The 16,268-nt window shown below is 44.3% G+C and overlaps 1 protein-coding gene across 1 annotated transcript in view; it reads left to right on the top strand.

The window, feature by feature from the left end:
* The window catches only part of col9a1b (collagen, type IX, alpha 1b), a 195,962-nt gene that overhangs the window by 76,152 nt on the left and 103,542 nt on the right, over positions 1–16,268 (top strand). Inside the window, exons 9-10 of the mRNA XM_078213596.1 lie at positions 10,398–10,451; positions 15,599–15,634. Of these exons, the coding sequence (XP_078069722.1) occupies positions 10,398–10,451; positions 15,599–15,634 (90 nt within the window). The remainder of the gene's footprint in view (positions 1–10,397; positions 10,452–15,598; positions 15,635–16,268) is intronic.

Here is a 16,268-nt window from a genome sequence, read left to right as displayed (position 1 = left end):
CCTTGACCCCGCTCATTTACCCTGCTAGTCCTCCCGACACTACGGGGCAATTTACCATGGCCAATCAAGCTAACCCGAACATCTTTGGACTGTGGGAGGAAACCAGAACACCCGGAGGAATCCCACACAGACACGGGGAGAATGTGCAAACTCCACACAGACAGTGACCTAAGCCGGGAATTGAATCCAGGTCTCTGACGCTGTGAGACAGCAATGCTAACCACTGTGCAGCCCAGGCCCAACTGGTGGCTGAGACCTTACGCCAAGAGTACAAATTTATAAAACTGCCCAAAGCAAGCCAGGCAGCTCTGTTGGAGTAGCGTCAACCTTATGATTAATTCTGGTGCACAGTGAATGCAAAGATATAAAGGAGGTACCAGTCTAATTCCTGAGATGAGACGGTTGTCCTATCAAGAGGGACTAAATAGACTAAGTCTTGGAGTTTAGAAGAGTGAGGGGTGACCTTATTCAAACACATAAGATCCTGAGGAGGCTTGACAGGGTGGATGGTGAGATGTTTTCACTAGTGGGAGAGTCTCAAACAAGGAGACATAGCTACAAGATAAAAGGGACAGTTATTTAAAACTGAGATGTATAGACATGTCTTCTCGCAGAGGGTGGTGAATCTCTGGAATTCTCTGTCCCAAGGGGTAGTGGAGGCTAGATCATTAGAAGTATTCAAAGTGGAGGTGGATAAATATTTGATAGATCAAGGAATAGAGGGGCGATGGGGAAATGGCACAGAAAAATAACAGGCTGGCATAGATCAGCTATGATTGTATTGAATGGTGGGGCAGGCTTGAAGGGCCTGGTGGCCTACTCCTGCTTCTATTTCTTGTGTTTTTGTGTATTGCAATCAATATAATCTGTATGGTTGCACAATGGTTAGCACTGCTGTCTCTCAGCGACAGGGACCCAGGTTCGATTCCCAGCTTGGGGCTCCATCTGTGTGGAATCTGCATGTACTCCCCATGTCTGCGTGGGTTTCCTCCGGGTGTTGTGGTTTCCTTCCACAGTTCAAAAGACATGCTGGTTAGGTACATTTCTTTTTGAAATTTTCTATTGCATGCCAGTCTCAACCCTTTCTGGGGAGAGAGTTCCACATTCTCAGCACACTTTGTGTGATAAAGTGCTTCCTGACATCAGCCCTGAATGGCCTGTCTCTAATTTTAAGGTTTGCCTCTTGTTGTGGATACCCCACAAGACAAAATTATTTATCTCCATCTGCCCCAGGCACAGTGGCATAGTGGTTAGCACTGCTGCTTCCTAGCGCCAGGGACCTAGGTTCAATTCCTGACTTCGGTCACTGTCTGTGCAGAGTCTTCATGTTCTCCCTCTGTCTGCATGGGTTTCCTCTGGTTTCCTCCCACAGTCCAAAAAACGTGCTGGCTAGGTACATTGGCTATGCTAAATTCGCCCTCAGTGTACCTGAACAGGTGCCGGAGTGTGGCGACTAGGGGATTTTCACAGTAACCTCATTGCAGCGTTAATGTCAGCCTACTTGTGACACTAATAAGTAAACTCAAAGGATATTTGAAGAGGAAGCTGTAAATCTCGAGCAATTGCACAATCTACCACTCCCGGCAAGGGTTGCTTCTCACATGGTGTCTGTGTAAAATATTTACAGGTACAGCAGCGCACCTTTGCAATTCCACTTTCTGTATCCATTCAGAGAGAGAGAGAAACAAGAATGAGAGAAATGAACCATTAATTATTTAAACCAAATAATACATAAATCTGTAGGGTCCATTCATTCCTCAGAATAGTTGTATTTCTTTTATTGAGCATAATTAAAAATGAACACATTACAGAAAGCGAAAAAACTGGGAGAGAGAGAGAGATACTAGCAAAGGCCAGTATTGTACTGGTCTTGAAACCAGACTTGAACCAAACCAACTGAAAAACATATGGCTGAATTATAAGTTTGCCATTATCTCGTATTGAAATTGTTTGGTACGAGCTGTCTCTAACTTTCATAAACAATTTGCAACTGTGGCCATGAAAAGCTTTGTTTTGGATTATGCGAAAGCTTGTTTCTGCTAGCATTGTACTTTCAAAGAATACAGTGAATTTTTCAAGCTAATCCCAGCATGCCTGCTGAGTTTAAAATGTCGTCAAGTTAATTTTTTAAGCTTAGCATCTAAATGTAATTGTACAGGCAGAAATATCTTAAAATGAAGTCTTTGCGTAAATGAAGCAAACCATATACAGGATCCACAACAAAATCAAAGGTAAAAGGTGCACATCAACTCAGGATTTGTGTACTCCTGGCTGGTCTCCCACGTTCAATAAATTTGCCATTATCCAAAACTCTGCGGCTCGTCTTAACTCGCAACAAGTTTGTTCTGCTATGCATGCTGAACTATGTTCTGTTGAAGTAAGGTCTTGATTTCAAATCCCTCCATAGTCTTGCCTCTCCCTCTATCTCTGTATTCCTCTCCACACCACAACAAACTCCAACAATATCTGTGTAATTAAAGCCATTTGTGAATTCCCAATTATAATCGCTCCATCCCTGGTTACCAAGCCTTCTGTTGCCTCACCCCCAAGCTCTGGAATTCCCTCCCTGCGCCTCTCCACTTCACTACCTTCCCTCCATCAAGACACCGAGAACCTCTTCTTTAACCAAAATTTTGGTCATCTGATCTAATATCTCCTTATGTGGCCTGGTGTCAGACTTCATGTTATAATGCTCCAGTGTGGGATGTTTCATTATATTAAAGGTGGTATATAAATATAAATTATTGCTGGGAACAAAGGTGAGGTTCTCAACAATCACAGGTATTGTGAAGAAAATGGAACATCAACTTCTGACACCTGCACATATACAGTCAAACAAGGAAACCCGAAAGTTTCTATTGAAGATTGTCCATGCCGCCACACACAGCATGCGCCTTTGCAACCTTACTGAGAAACAAGGCACGCAAATCACTATAACAGTTTGAACTCGCTCACTGGTTCACCCTAAAAGCAGCAGAGAAACTTAAAACTGGTGCATTCGGGAGAAAGTGAGTGCTCATTGGGCTGATAATTAATAATTATTGTTGAACAGCCTCTCTGGCCTGGAAAATATAATTTTACAGATGTGGAGTCTCATTCCCTTCGATGGCAATTAGTGCTGGAGTTTTTTAAAAAGCTTTTCTGTCTCTTTTATCTCCTCTTTATCCTTTCTTTCACTTTTCGCTTTCTATTAGATTCGAATCTAATTTGAACTTCTTGCTTCATACGTCCTGATTTAGTCTCTGCATGGCTCAGTGAGAAATTGTACAATCTGATTGGTTGATGATCCTTGCTGTTTGTTGACCAGTTCACAGATCTCCTGTCGAGAGTGTTGTGCTGGATCAGACACTGGATTACAGTTAGTCTGCACTTTAAAAACATTTTGGCGAGTCATACAGACATACAGTACAGAGGAAGCCATTTTGGCGCATTGAATCTGCACCAACGAACTATATTAGATCTGCGCTAATCCCACTTTCCAGCACTTGGCCCCTTGAATGTTAGGACATTTCATGTGCTCATCCACATACTTTTTAAAGGTTGTGAAGTTTCCCACTTCTACTACCCTCCCAGGTAGTGACTGCCAGAGAGGTGAGTGATTGTTCCTTGCTGCTGATCTCAAAATCCAGGCCAATGAATTAAAATAGCGCTTCTTTTATCGTAGTGCTTACTGGTAATTCAAAGCTTGGAATATGGTTTCTCAACATTTTTGGCAGGGGATTGTAAAATTCCATTGATGGGATTCCCTCCATGAGCCCTGCTGCTCTGACCCAGACACAATTTTACAGTGGGATGGAGAGGGAAAGGAAGCCTTGGAAAGGAAGCCTGCCCTTGCCCCACTAACTGTCCACTTAATGGCCGCTCAAGTACCTTTCTCTGCCCAGCCTCAATTTTGAGGCTGGCAGGTGCCCGATGATTTCCTGATGCCGGGGGAAGTGGGGTGACGTTTCAATCAGGAAAGCCCCTCCATACTGGGAAGGCACACTCCCCTCAGGGACCGGAAAGCTCTGGCCTTCCCTCTCCTATTTCCTACCGCCCTCCCCCACCCCCACTGATACTGACGTCACCCTGACCTCCTAGGGCAACCCCTACCCTCCCCCTCCCTGCAACCCCCAGTACTCAGCTGAATTGCGACCCTGGGACTTAGTCTCAGGCTTGGCCACTGCAGTACCACTTCTGGCCACTGCAGCACTGTGCCTGGAGGAACTGGAGGTCCATCGGCAAATCAGAATGGCTGACAGGTCTCCGAGGTGACGACTTACATCCGAGTGCAAAAGGAAGTCCTGCCTGTTGCCAATCAGAGCTCAACTGAGCATGAAGTGGCTGCGGGCCTGTCAGATTACAGGTGCTAAGCACTCGCCATCCTGAAAATTCAGGCCCGTGTTTCCACGCTGAAACACCTGTTCCTTGTGAGACCTCAGCACTCCTGTCTCCATCTGAAGGAGTTGTTGCATGGAAGTTCACTCTCGAGTGTTTCCAACATTCCTTTTTTTAAAGCTTTATTTATTATTGTCACAAGTAGGCTTACATTAGCACTGCAATGAAGTTACTGTGAAAGTCGCCACACTCAGGTGCCTGTTTGGATACACTGAGGGAGGATTTAGCATGGCCATCGCATAGGATCGCACCTAACCGGCATGTCTTTTGGACTGTGGGAGGAAACCGGAGCACCCGGAGAAACTCACGCAGACATGGTGAAAATGTGCAAAGTCTGCGCAGACAGTGACCCAAGCCAGGAATCGAACCTGGGTCCCTGGTGCTGTGAGGCAGCGGTGCTAACCACTGTGCCACCATGCCGCCCTATGGGAATCTTAAGCAATGAGGGGAGAAAGGAAATCCTGTGGTAGATTCTTGACAGACAGTTATCACTGGAGTTATAACCCACCTGGTGATCTAAAGATTATTGATGGGTTCCTGGAGGGCTGTTTGGCTTTTGTACTGCCTGGGGCTATCACAGCTGGGTTCAGAGTTCATGGGCAGGATGCTTAGCCCTGGTTGAGGATGAGATTGGAAGTGGGCGAGTGTGGAATTTTGTACTACTGGTTTGCATGCCGAATATTGAACAGAATGTTGTTTACCCAGCTCAATGGCACTCCAGTATCTTCTGGGAGTTGGCACGTAACTGAGCTAATGATTTGCACCTCTGGTCTCTATTTGCCCCTGGGGGTAATTAGTGCCAGCAGTGGATAGGTGTTCTGGTTATTGGTTTCTGAGGTGGTCAGCTGGCTCCAGTGATTATTTTTGAGGTGAGATCATGCCACTTTAATGTTTAGCTATGGAATTCCCTGCCCCAGAGGGCTCTGGAGTCTGACTCATGTCCAAGACCGAGATCAATAGATTTCTACTGATTAAAAACATCAAGTGCAAGAAAATGGTGTGGAAGGAGAAGATCAGCCATTATCTCATTGAATGGTGGAGTGGGCTCGAAGGGCTGAGTGGCCTATTCCTGCTGCTAGATCTTATGTTCTTAAGCTTCCTATAAAATAGCTTCATTGGAGATTTTGCAGTTAAGCCCAAAACCGGTTTACCATCTCTGTATATATTTTTAATTCATGATAGAGTCATAGAGGTTTACAGCATGGAAACAGGCCCTTCAGCTAACTGGTCTATGCCGCTCAGTTTTTATCATTAAGCTAGTCCCAATTGCCTGCGTTTGGCCCATTTCCCATCTCACCCATCTTACCCATGTAATTGTCTAAATGCTTTTTAAAAGAATTAGTGGGACATGGGCGTCACTGGCTGGCCAGCATTTATTGCCCATCCCTGGTTGCCCTTGGAGGGCAGTTGAGAGTCAACCACATTGCTGTGGCTCTGGAGTCACATGTAGGCTAGACCAGATAAGAATGGCAGATTTTCTTCCCTAAAGGACATTTGTAAACCAGATGGGTTTTTCTGACAATCGACAGTAGTTTCATGGTTATCAGTAGATTTTTAGTTCCAGATTTTTTTTATTGAATTCAAATTCCACCATCTGTCGTGGTGGGATTCGAACCCGGGTCCCCAGAACATTAGCTGAGTTTCTGGATTAATAGTCAAACTATAATACCACTAGGCCATTGCCTCCCCCTCAGGATATTCTAGGCTGGGGGCCCATGATTCTGCTGGTTGAAACTTGTTATGAGATCAAACCTTTTGTATTACATTTTATAAATGGAAAGATTTAGTTGACTTTGAAAGTAAAGCTGAAGCAGTGAGAATAGTACCTTGCAATAATAATCACAGCAATTGCAGTAACTATGAATCAGAGTCATTTTAGTATGGTTGATCTTCAACAGACTACTTGGCATATACAGAACTAACAATTACGGACATTTTAGTGTCAATTGGTGTCAGATAACATGGAGCTATTGATTGGATTAATTGTACTGGCTGGAGATTAAGCTATATACTGAATTGGAAATTCTGACCTCAGTATTGGAAGTGTTAATTTGCACTGCTGTCAATTATTCCTATGTAGACTACTTACTATGTGGAGAAACATAGAAACTTACTATATGGAGAAACATAGAAGCATTGCCGGAGTTCCAATGAGTAAAATTGATTTTGTTGAATTGATTTTTACAGCTGGAAAATTGCAATGCCATTAATTAAATGCGCCAAGGTGGGAAAATATGTAGTGCGGAGGACAGCGAGGTTTGTAGAGGTATTCTCTGAAGGACCAATCATTGAACACCACTCCCCACCTTCTCCCTGTAGCCCTGCATGTTCTTCCTTTTCAGATAATCATTAGAAGTCTGGACAGAGTGGATTTTCAAAAATTCATTTGTGGGACATGGGTATCGCTGCCTAGCCAGCATTTATTGCCAATCCCTAGTTGCCGTTGGAGGGCAATTGAGAGTCAACCACATTGCTGTGACTCTGGAGTTACATGCCAGCCAGACCGGGTAAAAATGGCAGATTTCCTTCCCTAAAGGACATTAGTGAACCAGATGGGCTTTTCCTGACAATTGCTTCATGGTCATCAGTAGATTCTTAATTCCAGATATTTTTTATTGAAATCAAATTCCACCACCTGCTGTGGCGGGATTTGAACCTGGATCCCCAGAACATCAGCTGAACTTCTGGATTAATAATCTAGTGATAATACCACTGGGCCATCGCCTCCCCCTAGGGATAGGGAGAAACTGTTCCCATTGAAGGATCAGGAACCATGGGGCACGGATTTCAGGTGACTGACAAAGAAGCAATGGTGACATGAGGAAAAGGTGTTAGTTAGCAACTTATCAATTTCATGTCCCACATAGCCTAGGAGGTACGTCAACCCATCTACTGCAAAAACATGGAAGATCATAAAATAAGAAATGTGCTGAGCATTGTGGCTGCAGACAAATATGTTGGACAGGCTACCTTTGTATGCTGGAATTTAGAAGAGTAAAGGGCAACTTGTTTGAAGCCTTTAAGATCCTGAGTGGTCTTGTCAGGGTGGATGTGGAGAGGATCTTTCCTTTTGTTGTAAAATCTAAAACTAGGGGTCCCTGTTTAAAAATAAGGGGTCATTCATTTAAGAAAGAGATGAGAAGACATGTTTTCTCTCAGAGGGTGGTGAGTCTCTAGAACTTTCTTCCTCTTAAGGCAGCGGAAGCATAGCCTTTGAATATTCTTACGGCAGAACTGGATAGATCCTTGATTAATAAGAGTGGGAGGGAAGGTGAAACATTATTGGGGGTAAAGCAGGAATGTGGGGCTGAGGCTACAATTAGATCAGCCATAATCTTGTTGAATGGGGCAGCAGGCTCGAGGGGCAGAGCGGCCTTACGCCTGCTCCTAATTCATATGTTCGTATGTAATGGGTTTGAAGCAAGTGCAGAGACAAGGGAAAGGGAAGGAAAGGACACAAGGAAAGATGTCGGAGAAGACTGAAGGCAGGAGAGATTAAATGACAAAAGGGAAGTTAATGCATACGCCAATGGGACAATCGAGGAACAGAAGATGGGTCTAGAGGAGGTGTAAATGGGAAATTATTGAACCACTATCAACAATTTGAAATCAAAATACCACATATGCTGGATAACTGAAATAAAAAGATAAAGTGCTGGAAAAGCTCAGCAGGTCTGATAGTATCTGTGGAGAGAGAACAGAACCAACGTTTTGAGTCTGGATGACTAATATGGTGCTGGGAGGCAGGAGGAGAGCAGGAATTGGATGACAATGGTTGAGGGCCCTGTCAACTTCAGTAGGGGGGAATTTTTGTTTGAGGATAAAGAAAGATACATTGGGAGCATTGGTGTGGAAGGTGGCAAAATCAGAACAACACATTATATTTGCATAGCATCTGGATTCAAAATTGGCTCAGTTGTAGGAGACAGAGGGTGCTGACAGAAGGCTGCTTTAGTGACTGGAATGATGTGGAGATGCTGGCGTTGGACTGGGGTAAGCACAGTAAGAAGTGCACTGGAAGCCAGTGTCCAGTGGCATACCACAGGGATCTGTGTTAGGCCCCCTATTATTTGTCATTTATATAAATGACATAGATGACTATGTGGGGGATAGGATTAGTAAGTTTGCGGATGACACAACGATTGGCCATGTGGTTAACAGTGAGGTGGAGTGTCTTGGGCTACAAGAAGATATAGACCGAATGATCAAATGGGCAGATAAATTGCAGATGGAATTTAACCCTGAAAGGTCAGTCACAAGAGGACATAGGTTCAAGGTGAGGAACAGGAGGTTTTGGGGGGATATGAGGAAAAACTTTTTTAACCAGAGGATGGTGATGGTCTGGAATGCACTGCATGGGAGGGTGAGGTACACTTTGGAAGGAATAATTTGACAAGGAAGTACTCACTGAATAGTAGGGCACTAGGAAGTTCTGTGGAACAAAGGGACCTTGGCGTGTTTGTCCACAGATCTCTGAAAGCGGAAGGGCATGTAGGTAGGGTGCTGAAAAAGGCATATGGGATATTTGCCTTTATCTATCAAGGCACAGATTACAAAAACAGGGAAGCCATGTTGGAGTTGTATAGAGCTTTGGTGAGGCCACAGCTAGAGTACTGTGTGCAGTTTTGGGTGCAGAGGAGATTCACCAGGATGTTGCCTGGGATGGAACATTTAAATTATAAAGAGAGGTTGGATAGGTTTGGCTTGTTTTCGTTGGAGCAGAGAAGACTGAGGGGTGACCTGATCGATGTGTACAAGATTATAAGAGACATGGATAAGGAGCAGCTGTTTCCTTAGTTGAACGGTCAGTCACGAGGGGACATAGATTCAAGGTGAGGGGCAGGAGGTTTAGGGGGGTTGTGAGGAAAAACTTTTTTACCCAAAGGATGGTGACGGTCTGGAATGCGCTGCCTGGGAGGGTGGTGGAGGCGGGATGCCTCACATCCTTTAAAAAGTACCTGGATGAACACTTGGCACAGCATAACATTCAGGGCTATGGGCCAAGTGCTGGCAGATGGGATTAGATGGGAGTTCAGGTGTTTATAATGAGACGGTGTGGACTTGATGGGCTGAAGGGCCTCTTCTGTGCTGTATGGTTCTATGATTCTGTGATTTAACAAAGGCCACCATCGAACAAGAATTGACACTGAGCCACATTAGGAGTTATTATGACAGGTGATCAAATGATTAGTCAAAGAGGTGGGTTTTTAGGAGTGTCTTAAAATAGGAATGAGAGGTGAAGAGATTGAGGGATTGAAGGTCAGAGCTTATGATCCAGGCAGCTAAAAGCAAGGTGACCGAAGGTGGAGCGATTAAAATTGGGGATCACATGAGGCTAAATTACAGGGGTGCAGATATAGAACCATAGTATTCCTACAGTGCAGAAGGAGGCTAATCAGCCCATCGGGTCTACACCGACTCTCCAAAAGAGCATCTTTCCAGCTCCACCCCTACCCATTCCCCACACCTCCACCTATCCCCGTAATCCTGCATATTCACCATGGTTAATCCACCTAACCCGCGCATCTTTGGACTGTGGGAGGAAACCGGAGCACCTAGAGGAAACCCACGCAGACATGGGGAGAGTGTGCAAACTCCACACAGTCAGTGACCCAAGGCTGGAACCGGTCCCTGAAGCTGTGAGGCAGCAATCCTAGCCACTGTGAGGCAACAGTGCTAACCTGGAGTTTTGTGGGCTTGGAGGAGATTGCAGAGATAGGGAGGGGTAAGGCCATGGAGAGATTTGGAAAGAAGGACAAGAGTTTTAAACCTGGGGTTAGAGTTGGCATTTGGTGCACAATATTTAATACACATTAATAATTGCTAAGGCTAACCATTCCTACAGGAAAACCAGAACTGTCACCTTATTTACTTCTGGGATTTTAATAACCTTATATCATTTTGGGAAAAGATGCCTGCTGATATTAACTAATATTTAAACTTCAGTTACTGAAGTTCAGCGTAACTATTGGTGAAAAGTGGTTTAATGTTTGTTTTCTGGTATTTCCACATATGTACAGGGATTACCAGGACCGGAGGGATCATCAGGAACCCCTGGACAACCTGGACCAAAGGTAAGTAAAGAGTGCTGGACAAGGTGAAAGGATTTCTCAATAAAATGCAGCTGTGTGCACAACATATTTAATGTGTTAAATCAAGTCTTTGCTCTGTGTAACAGAAGGAAGAGAGAGATGACAGTGACTGAGATATTTAATAAATGGATATGTGTGTCAGTACTAACACACAAAGCACACAGCCAAATATTCCGTCTTTTGTTTTATTCATTGATGGAACATCGGCGTTGCTGGCTGGCCAGCATTTATTGCCCATCCTTAGTTGGAGGGCAGTTGAGAGTCACCCACATTGCTGTGGATCTGGAGTCACATGTAGGCCGGACCAGGTAAGGATAGCAGATTTCCTTCCCTAAAGGACATTAGTGAACCAGATGGGTTTTTCTGACAATTGACAATGGTTTTATGGCTGTCAGTAGGTTCTTAATTGCAGATTTAAAAAGAAATTGAATTGCAAGTCACCATCTGCCGTGGTGGGATTTAAACCCAGGTCCCCAGATCATTAGCTGAGTTTCTGGATTAATAGTCTAGTGACAGTACCACTAGGCCATCATCTCCCCCTGTAGACCATAGGGATTTATGAATAAACTCATAATTCCCATACACCCAGTGAGAAACACAATTTAGTCATTTGGTAGTACAAAACTTCAGTATTGCTGAAAAAAGAGACATATCGAAGTTTTTGCACTCACATTTTGCAAGAATAGCAGTGAAAGGGCAAACCAACAAATTTATACTGCATGTGAAGAGAATGCTGATTGGTTGGCAAGTGAACTCTGATTAGTAGGGGCGTTGCCATGGTGAATACACCAGTTGATGGTGGCTAACAGATAATTGCCAAGCATTGACCAGTCAGGGTCAAGCTGCCTGGTTTAAATTTCAAACAGTGCTTGGCAATTAACTGTCAGTGTGGTGCAATTTTGGGCATCATATCTGTGAAAGGATATATTAAACTCGGAGAGAGTTGAGTGTAGATTTGCCAGAGTGATCCCTGAACTCCATGGGTTACTTGGGGAGATTACACTATGGTTGTATTTCCTGGAACTGAGAAAGTTATGGGGTGATTTGGCCAAGGTTTTAAGATATTAAAACAACACATCGGGTTAATCGAGGGAAACTTTAAGCTGGTTGGGAAGTCTAGAGCTGGGGGACATCGTCTGAAAATTAGAGCCAGCGCTTTCTGAAGTGAAATTAGGAAACAGTTCCACATGAGAAGATGGTAGAAGTTTGGAATTCTTTTCTGGGAATGGTAATTGATGCCAGATCAGTTGTATATTTGAAACCTGAGATTGATAGCTTTATGTCAACCAAAGATATTAAAGTAAAAGGTATGGAGTTGGGTCACTGATCAACTCTGATCTCATTGATTGGTGAACAGACTTGAGGGGCTGAATGGTTTACTCCTGTTCTTATCTCCATCAGTGCACCACAGATGCCATCATCACAAATAGTGTTCATAGTTTTGGAGTCACTGCTGCAATTGGCTGGGACCAGAATATTTTTCTTTCTTGTTTAATATTAAATACTGGGACTGTTAGGGTAAAATGTGTGGAATTGGGGTGAATAGAGTAAGTGTTCCTCACTTAATCTAAGTTTTCTTTTGCTATGGAGTTGAGAGAGTGTTAAGAATCTTCCCAGTCCTTAAAATAAGACCATAAGGCCATAACGTATAGGTGCAGAATTAAGCCATTCGGCCCATCAAGTCTGCTCTCCCATTCAATCATAGCTGATAAGTTCCTCAACTCATTCTCTTGCCTTTTCCCCATAACCTTTGATCCTCTTACCAATCAAGAACCCATCTATCTCTGTCTTAAATACACTCAATGACGTGGCCTCCACAGACTTCTGTGGCAATGAATTCCACAGATTCACCACCCTCTTGCTGAAGAAATTCTTCCTCATCTCGGTTCTTTACTCTGAAGCTGTGCCCTCAGATCCTAGTCTCTCCTAGTAATGGAAAAATCTTCCCCATGTTCATTCTATCCAGGCCTTTCATTATTCTGTAAATTTCAATGAGATCCCCCCCTTATTCTTCTAAACTCCATCAAGTACAGACCCAGAGACCACAAACGCTCCGCATACGTCAAGCTTTTCATTCCCAGGATCATGAACCCCCTCTGAACCCCCTCCAGGGCCAGCGCATCCTTCCTTAGATTATGGGGCCCAAAATTACTCATAATATTCCAAGTGTACTCCGACTATAGTCTTACAAAGCCTCAGCAGTACATGAAGGAATGAATGAATCCTTTTCAAATTTTGTGCTGGTACATGTTATGGTACATTGTTGTGTTTGGTTTACATCGGCCTTACAGGAGTGTAGAGACTGATATATTGGTATAGCTGTACTTCAGAAGACGGATTTCAGGTGGCATTGTCAAGAGATGAGGGCGGTACTTGATTATCTGGACTTGGACCACTATTCTCATGGTTCTACTTTCCTTCTCTTTTCAATCTGTTGTTCCTCAGCGGGAGTGTGACGGCACTGACAAGGGGTTTAGTCGCAATTTCTGAACAAATTAGTCCCGTAATAGGTTGCGTGATATTAAACTAATATCTCAATCCCTGTCCTGCTATCCATGAGATGAAAAGGGTGTTAGGGAATGGGCGCCTTTACAAGTTTCTAAGTAATTCTTTAAGATAATAGGTTACAATGGCATTTATTAGCACTTACAAACATTAAGCATAAAATGATCACTATTATAGATAATAATGGCACAAAACCTATGAGCACTTACCTTGCTATCAGTTTACTGAAAAGTTCATTTTTTACGATTCATTAGTTCGAGGGCAATGTCTGCTCTAGAGTCATCGAATTCGGTAGTACTGAAACTAACACATCTTTTACACCTTTCTTTTGTGACAATTAGTGGATTTCTTGCTCAACCCGTCATGAGAGATGGTCCGCCATTAGCCGGCGGTGGGATCATCTGGCCCGCCGTCATCAACAGGATTTCCCTTTGAATGCCCACATCGCTGCCGGGAAGCCCATGGCAAGGCTGTGCCATCAGAGGGATTGGAAGATCCCACCGGCATGAACAGCCAGAAAATTGCGGCCCATATGTTTTGATATGGGCGGCACGGTAGCACAGTGGTTAGCACTGCTGCTTCACAGCTCCAGGGAGCTGAGTTCGAATCCCGGCTCGGGTCACTGTCTGTGTGGAGTTTGCACATTCTCCCTGTGTCTGCATGGGTTTCCTCGGGTGCTCCGGTTTCCTCCCACAGTCCAAAGATGTGCGGGCTAGGTTGATTGGCCATTCCAAATTGCCCCTTAGTGTCCCGGGATGCATAGGTTGGAGGGGTTAGTGGGTAAATATGTAGGGATATGTGGATAGGGCCTGGGTGGGATTGTGGTTGGTGCAGACTCGTTGGGCCGAATGGCCTCTTTCTGCACTGTAGGATTCTATGATTCTATAGGGTGGTACAGTGGTTAGCACTGCTGTCTCACAGTGTCAGGTACCAGGTTCAATTCCCGGCTTGGGTGACTGTGTGGAGTTTGCACGTACGCCCCGTGCCTGCATGGGTTTCCTCCGGGTGCTCCGGCTTCCTCCCACAGTCCAAAGATGTACAGGTTAGGTGCATTGGCTGGTGCAGACTTGATGGACCAAATGACCTCCTCCTGTACTGTAGGATTCTATTCTATGATATTCATTCATCCAATAAGCTACAATAACTTGCGTTTTAACAGGAATTATTTTATCATGACTGAGCTGTCACTCAAAGTAATTTAACTGGGAGCAGTTAGATTGTGTGATTCCCATTCCTTCTTGAAGAAGTTAGCAATGTGCGCTGTTGGGATTCCAATTTCTTGAATGGATGGTGAAACATGCCTCGCAGCTGCAAAGCCTATGTTAGCTATGCCATTAAAAGGCAGTTTGTGGGAGTGCTGACTCTCCTTACCAGTTTGTATGACTAGAATTCCTTTCACCAGATCAACATTGTTATCCAAAAACCCAGGTAGAAGCTCAAGTTAGTATCAACAAATTAATATAAAAACAACCTTTTTTTTATAAGAGGCTTTCCTGCATTGATACTTTATATTTGCTGGCTGCCCTTCTCTGATTCTCCAATTGCAGAGATGCGGCACGGTGGTTAGCACTGCTGCCTCACAGCGCCAGGGATTTGGGTTCAATTCCAACCTCGGGTGACTACCTGTGCGGAATCTGCACATTCTCCCCTTGTCTGTGTGGGTTTCCTCCGGGTGCCCCGGTTTCCTCCCACAGTCCAAAGATGTGCGGGTTAGGTGGATTGATCATGCTAAATTGCCCCTTCGTGTCAGGGGGATTAGCAGGGTAAATACAAGGGGTTACAGGGATAGGGCCTGGGTGGGATTGTTGTCAGTGCACGCTTGATGGGCCATCTGGCCTCCTTACGCACTGGGATTGATGTTGGGGGAAAAGCCCATTTTCGGGATAACCCACATAATGATTGCACCCCCAGGAAAGTCAGTCACCTATCTGCCTTATTAGCAAATCCTGGCCTGGCCGTCTCCAGGCCATATCCAGCCTGCCCCTTGGAGGGAAGCTCTGGAAATTTCCAGGCAATGTAAAGTGGATAGTGACTCACCTACATGGATCTCCATTCTCTTTTCCATTCCATTGTGTCAGGAACTGCCTGTTCCCCAGGTGTACTGGGGAATATCCTGTATCCAATATATGCTCCAAAATCTAGAGAGGTAAAATTGAGAGCCATCATTTGAATTTTTCATTCGTTCGTGGATCATGGACATCCATGAGTGGCCAGCATTTAATGCCCATCCCTCTTTGCCCTTAGAGGGCAGCTGAGAGTCAACCACATTGTTGTGACTCTGGAATCAGATGTAGGCCAGACCAGGTAAGGACAACAGATTTCCTTCCCTAAAGGACATTAGTGAACCAGATGGGTTTTTCCAACAATGGTTTCATGGTCACCAGTGGATTCTTAATCCCAGATATTTTTTATTGAATTCAAATTCCACCACCTGCTGGGGTGGGATTCGAACCCAGGTCTCCAGAACATTAGCTGAGTTTCCTGGATCAATAATCTAGCAAAAAAATCAGTAGGCCATCGCCTCCCCCTATTTGGCAAGCCTTGAACAAATCCATAAGTACATTACAGCATGACTGTTCCACCTTACTGAAATTGAAACTAATTCAGATTGTTCCTTTTTTTAGGGGGAGCCAGGGGCAGTAGGATCTCGTGGAGCTCCCGTAAGTCCAAATATTTACAATCATAAAATAGCTTCAAAATGTTAGTGTTCTGAAAAATGTAATTGGATGTAGAAAATAGCATTCTATACTTAAATGCTGCTGAATAATTATTTTGGCAAAACCTCTGATTATCCCATATGCTGAAATCTTGTAACAACTCGCACCTGTAAAGCAACGTAACATTTGCAAAGTGGCCCAGTGTCTTTTTTAAGGAACTTGGGCACTGGCTGATGGGGAGATTAGGGAAGGATGGGTGAAATTGAGTGTGGAATAAGTAGAGGGAAGATGACCACGGTTGATAGTGAAGTTAGGTATTAAGGAGGCTGTTAAAAATGGGAGAGTCGTAGATAAGTGGACAGGTTTAGCAAGAGAATTCCGGACCACAGGGTCAACGTGATGACTCTATCATTGGTGAGGGAGGCAGGTTGTATATGGATCCAAGTTCAAGACTTGCATGTCTGGTTGGAGGTAAGGTGTAGAGAGACCAAGGAAGGATTGATCAATGAGTACAAGGAATTTGAAGACAGTACAGCTGGGAATGGGTACCTCAATGAGAATGAGTGAGGACAGAGATGATTGGTAATCAGGATGCTGCGATTGGGAAGTCTTTGGACCATTTGGAGTCCGTGTCGGG

Source organism: Mustelus asterias, chromosome 5, assembly GCF_964213995.1.
Source record: "Mustelus asterias chromosome 5, sMusAst1.hap1.1, whole genome shotgun sequence".
NCBI lineage: Eukaryota > Metazoa > Chordata > Chondrichthyes > Carcharhiniformes > Triakidae > Mustelus > Mustelus asterias.
Note: the sequence above shows the minus strand (reverse complement) of the source record. Positions and strands in the feature narration are given on the sequence as shown.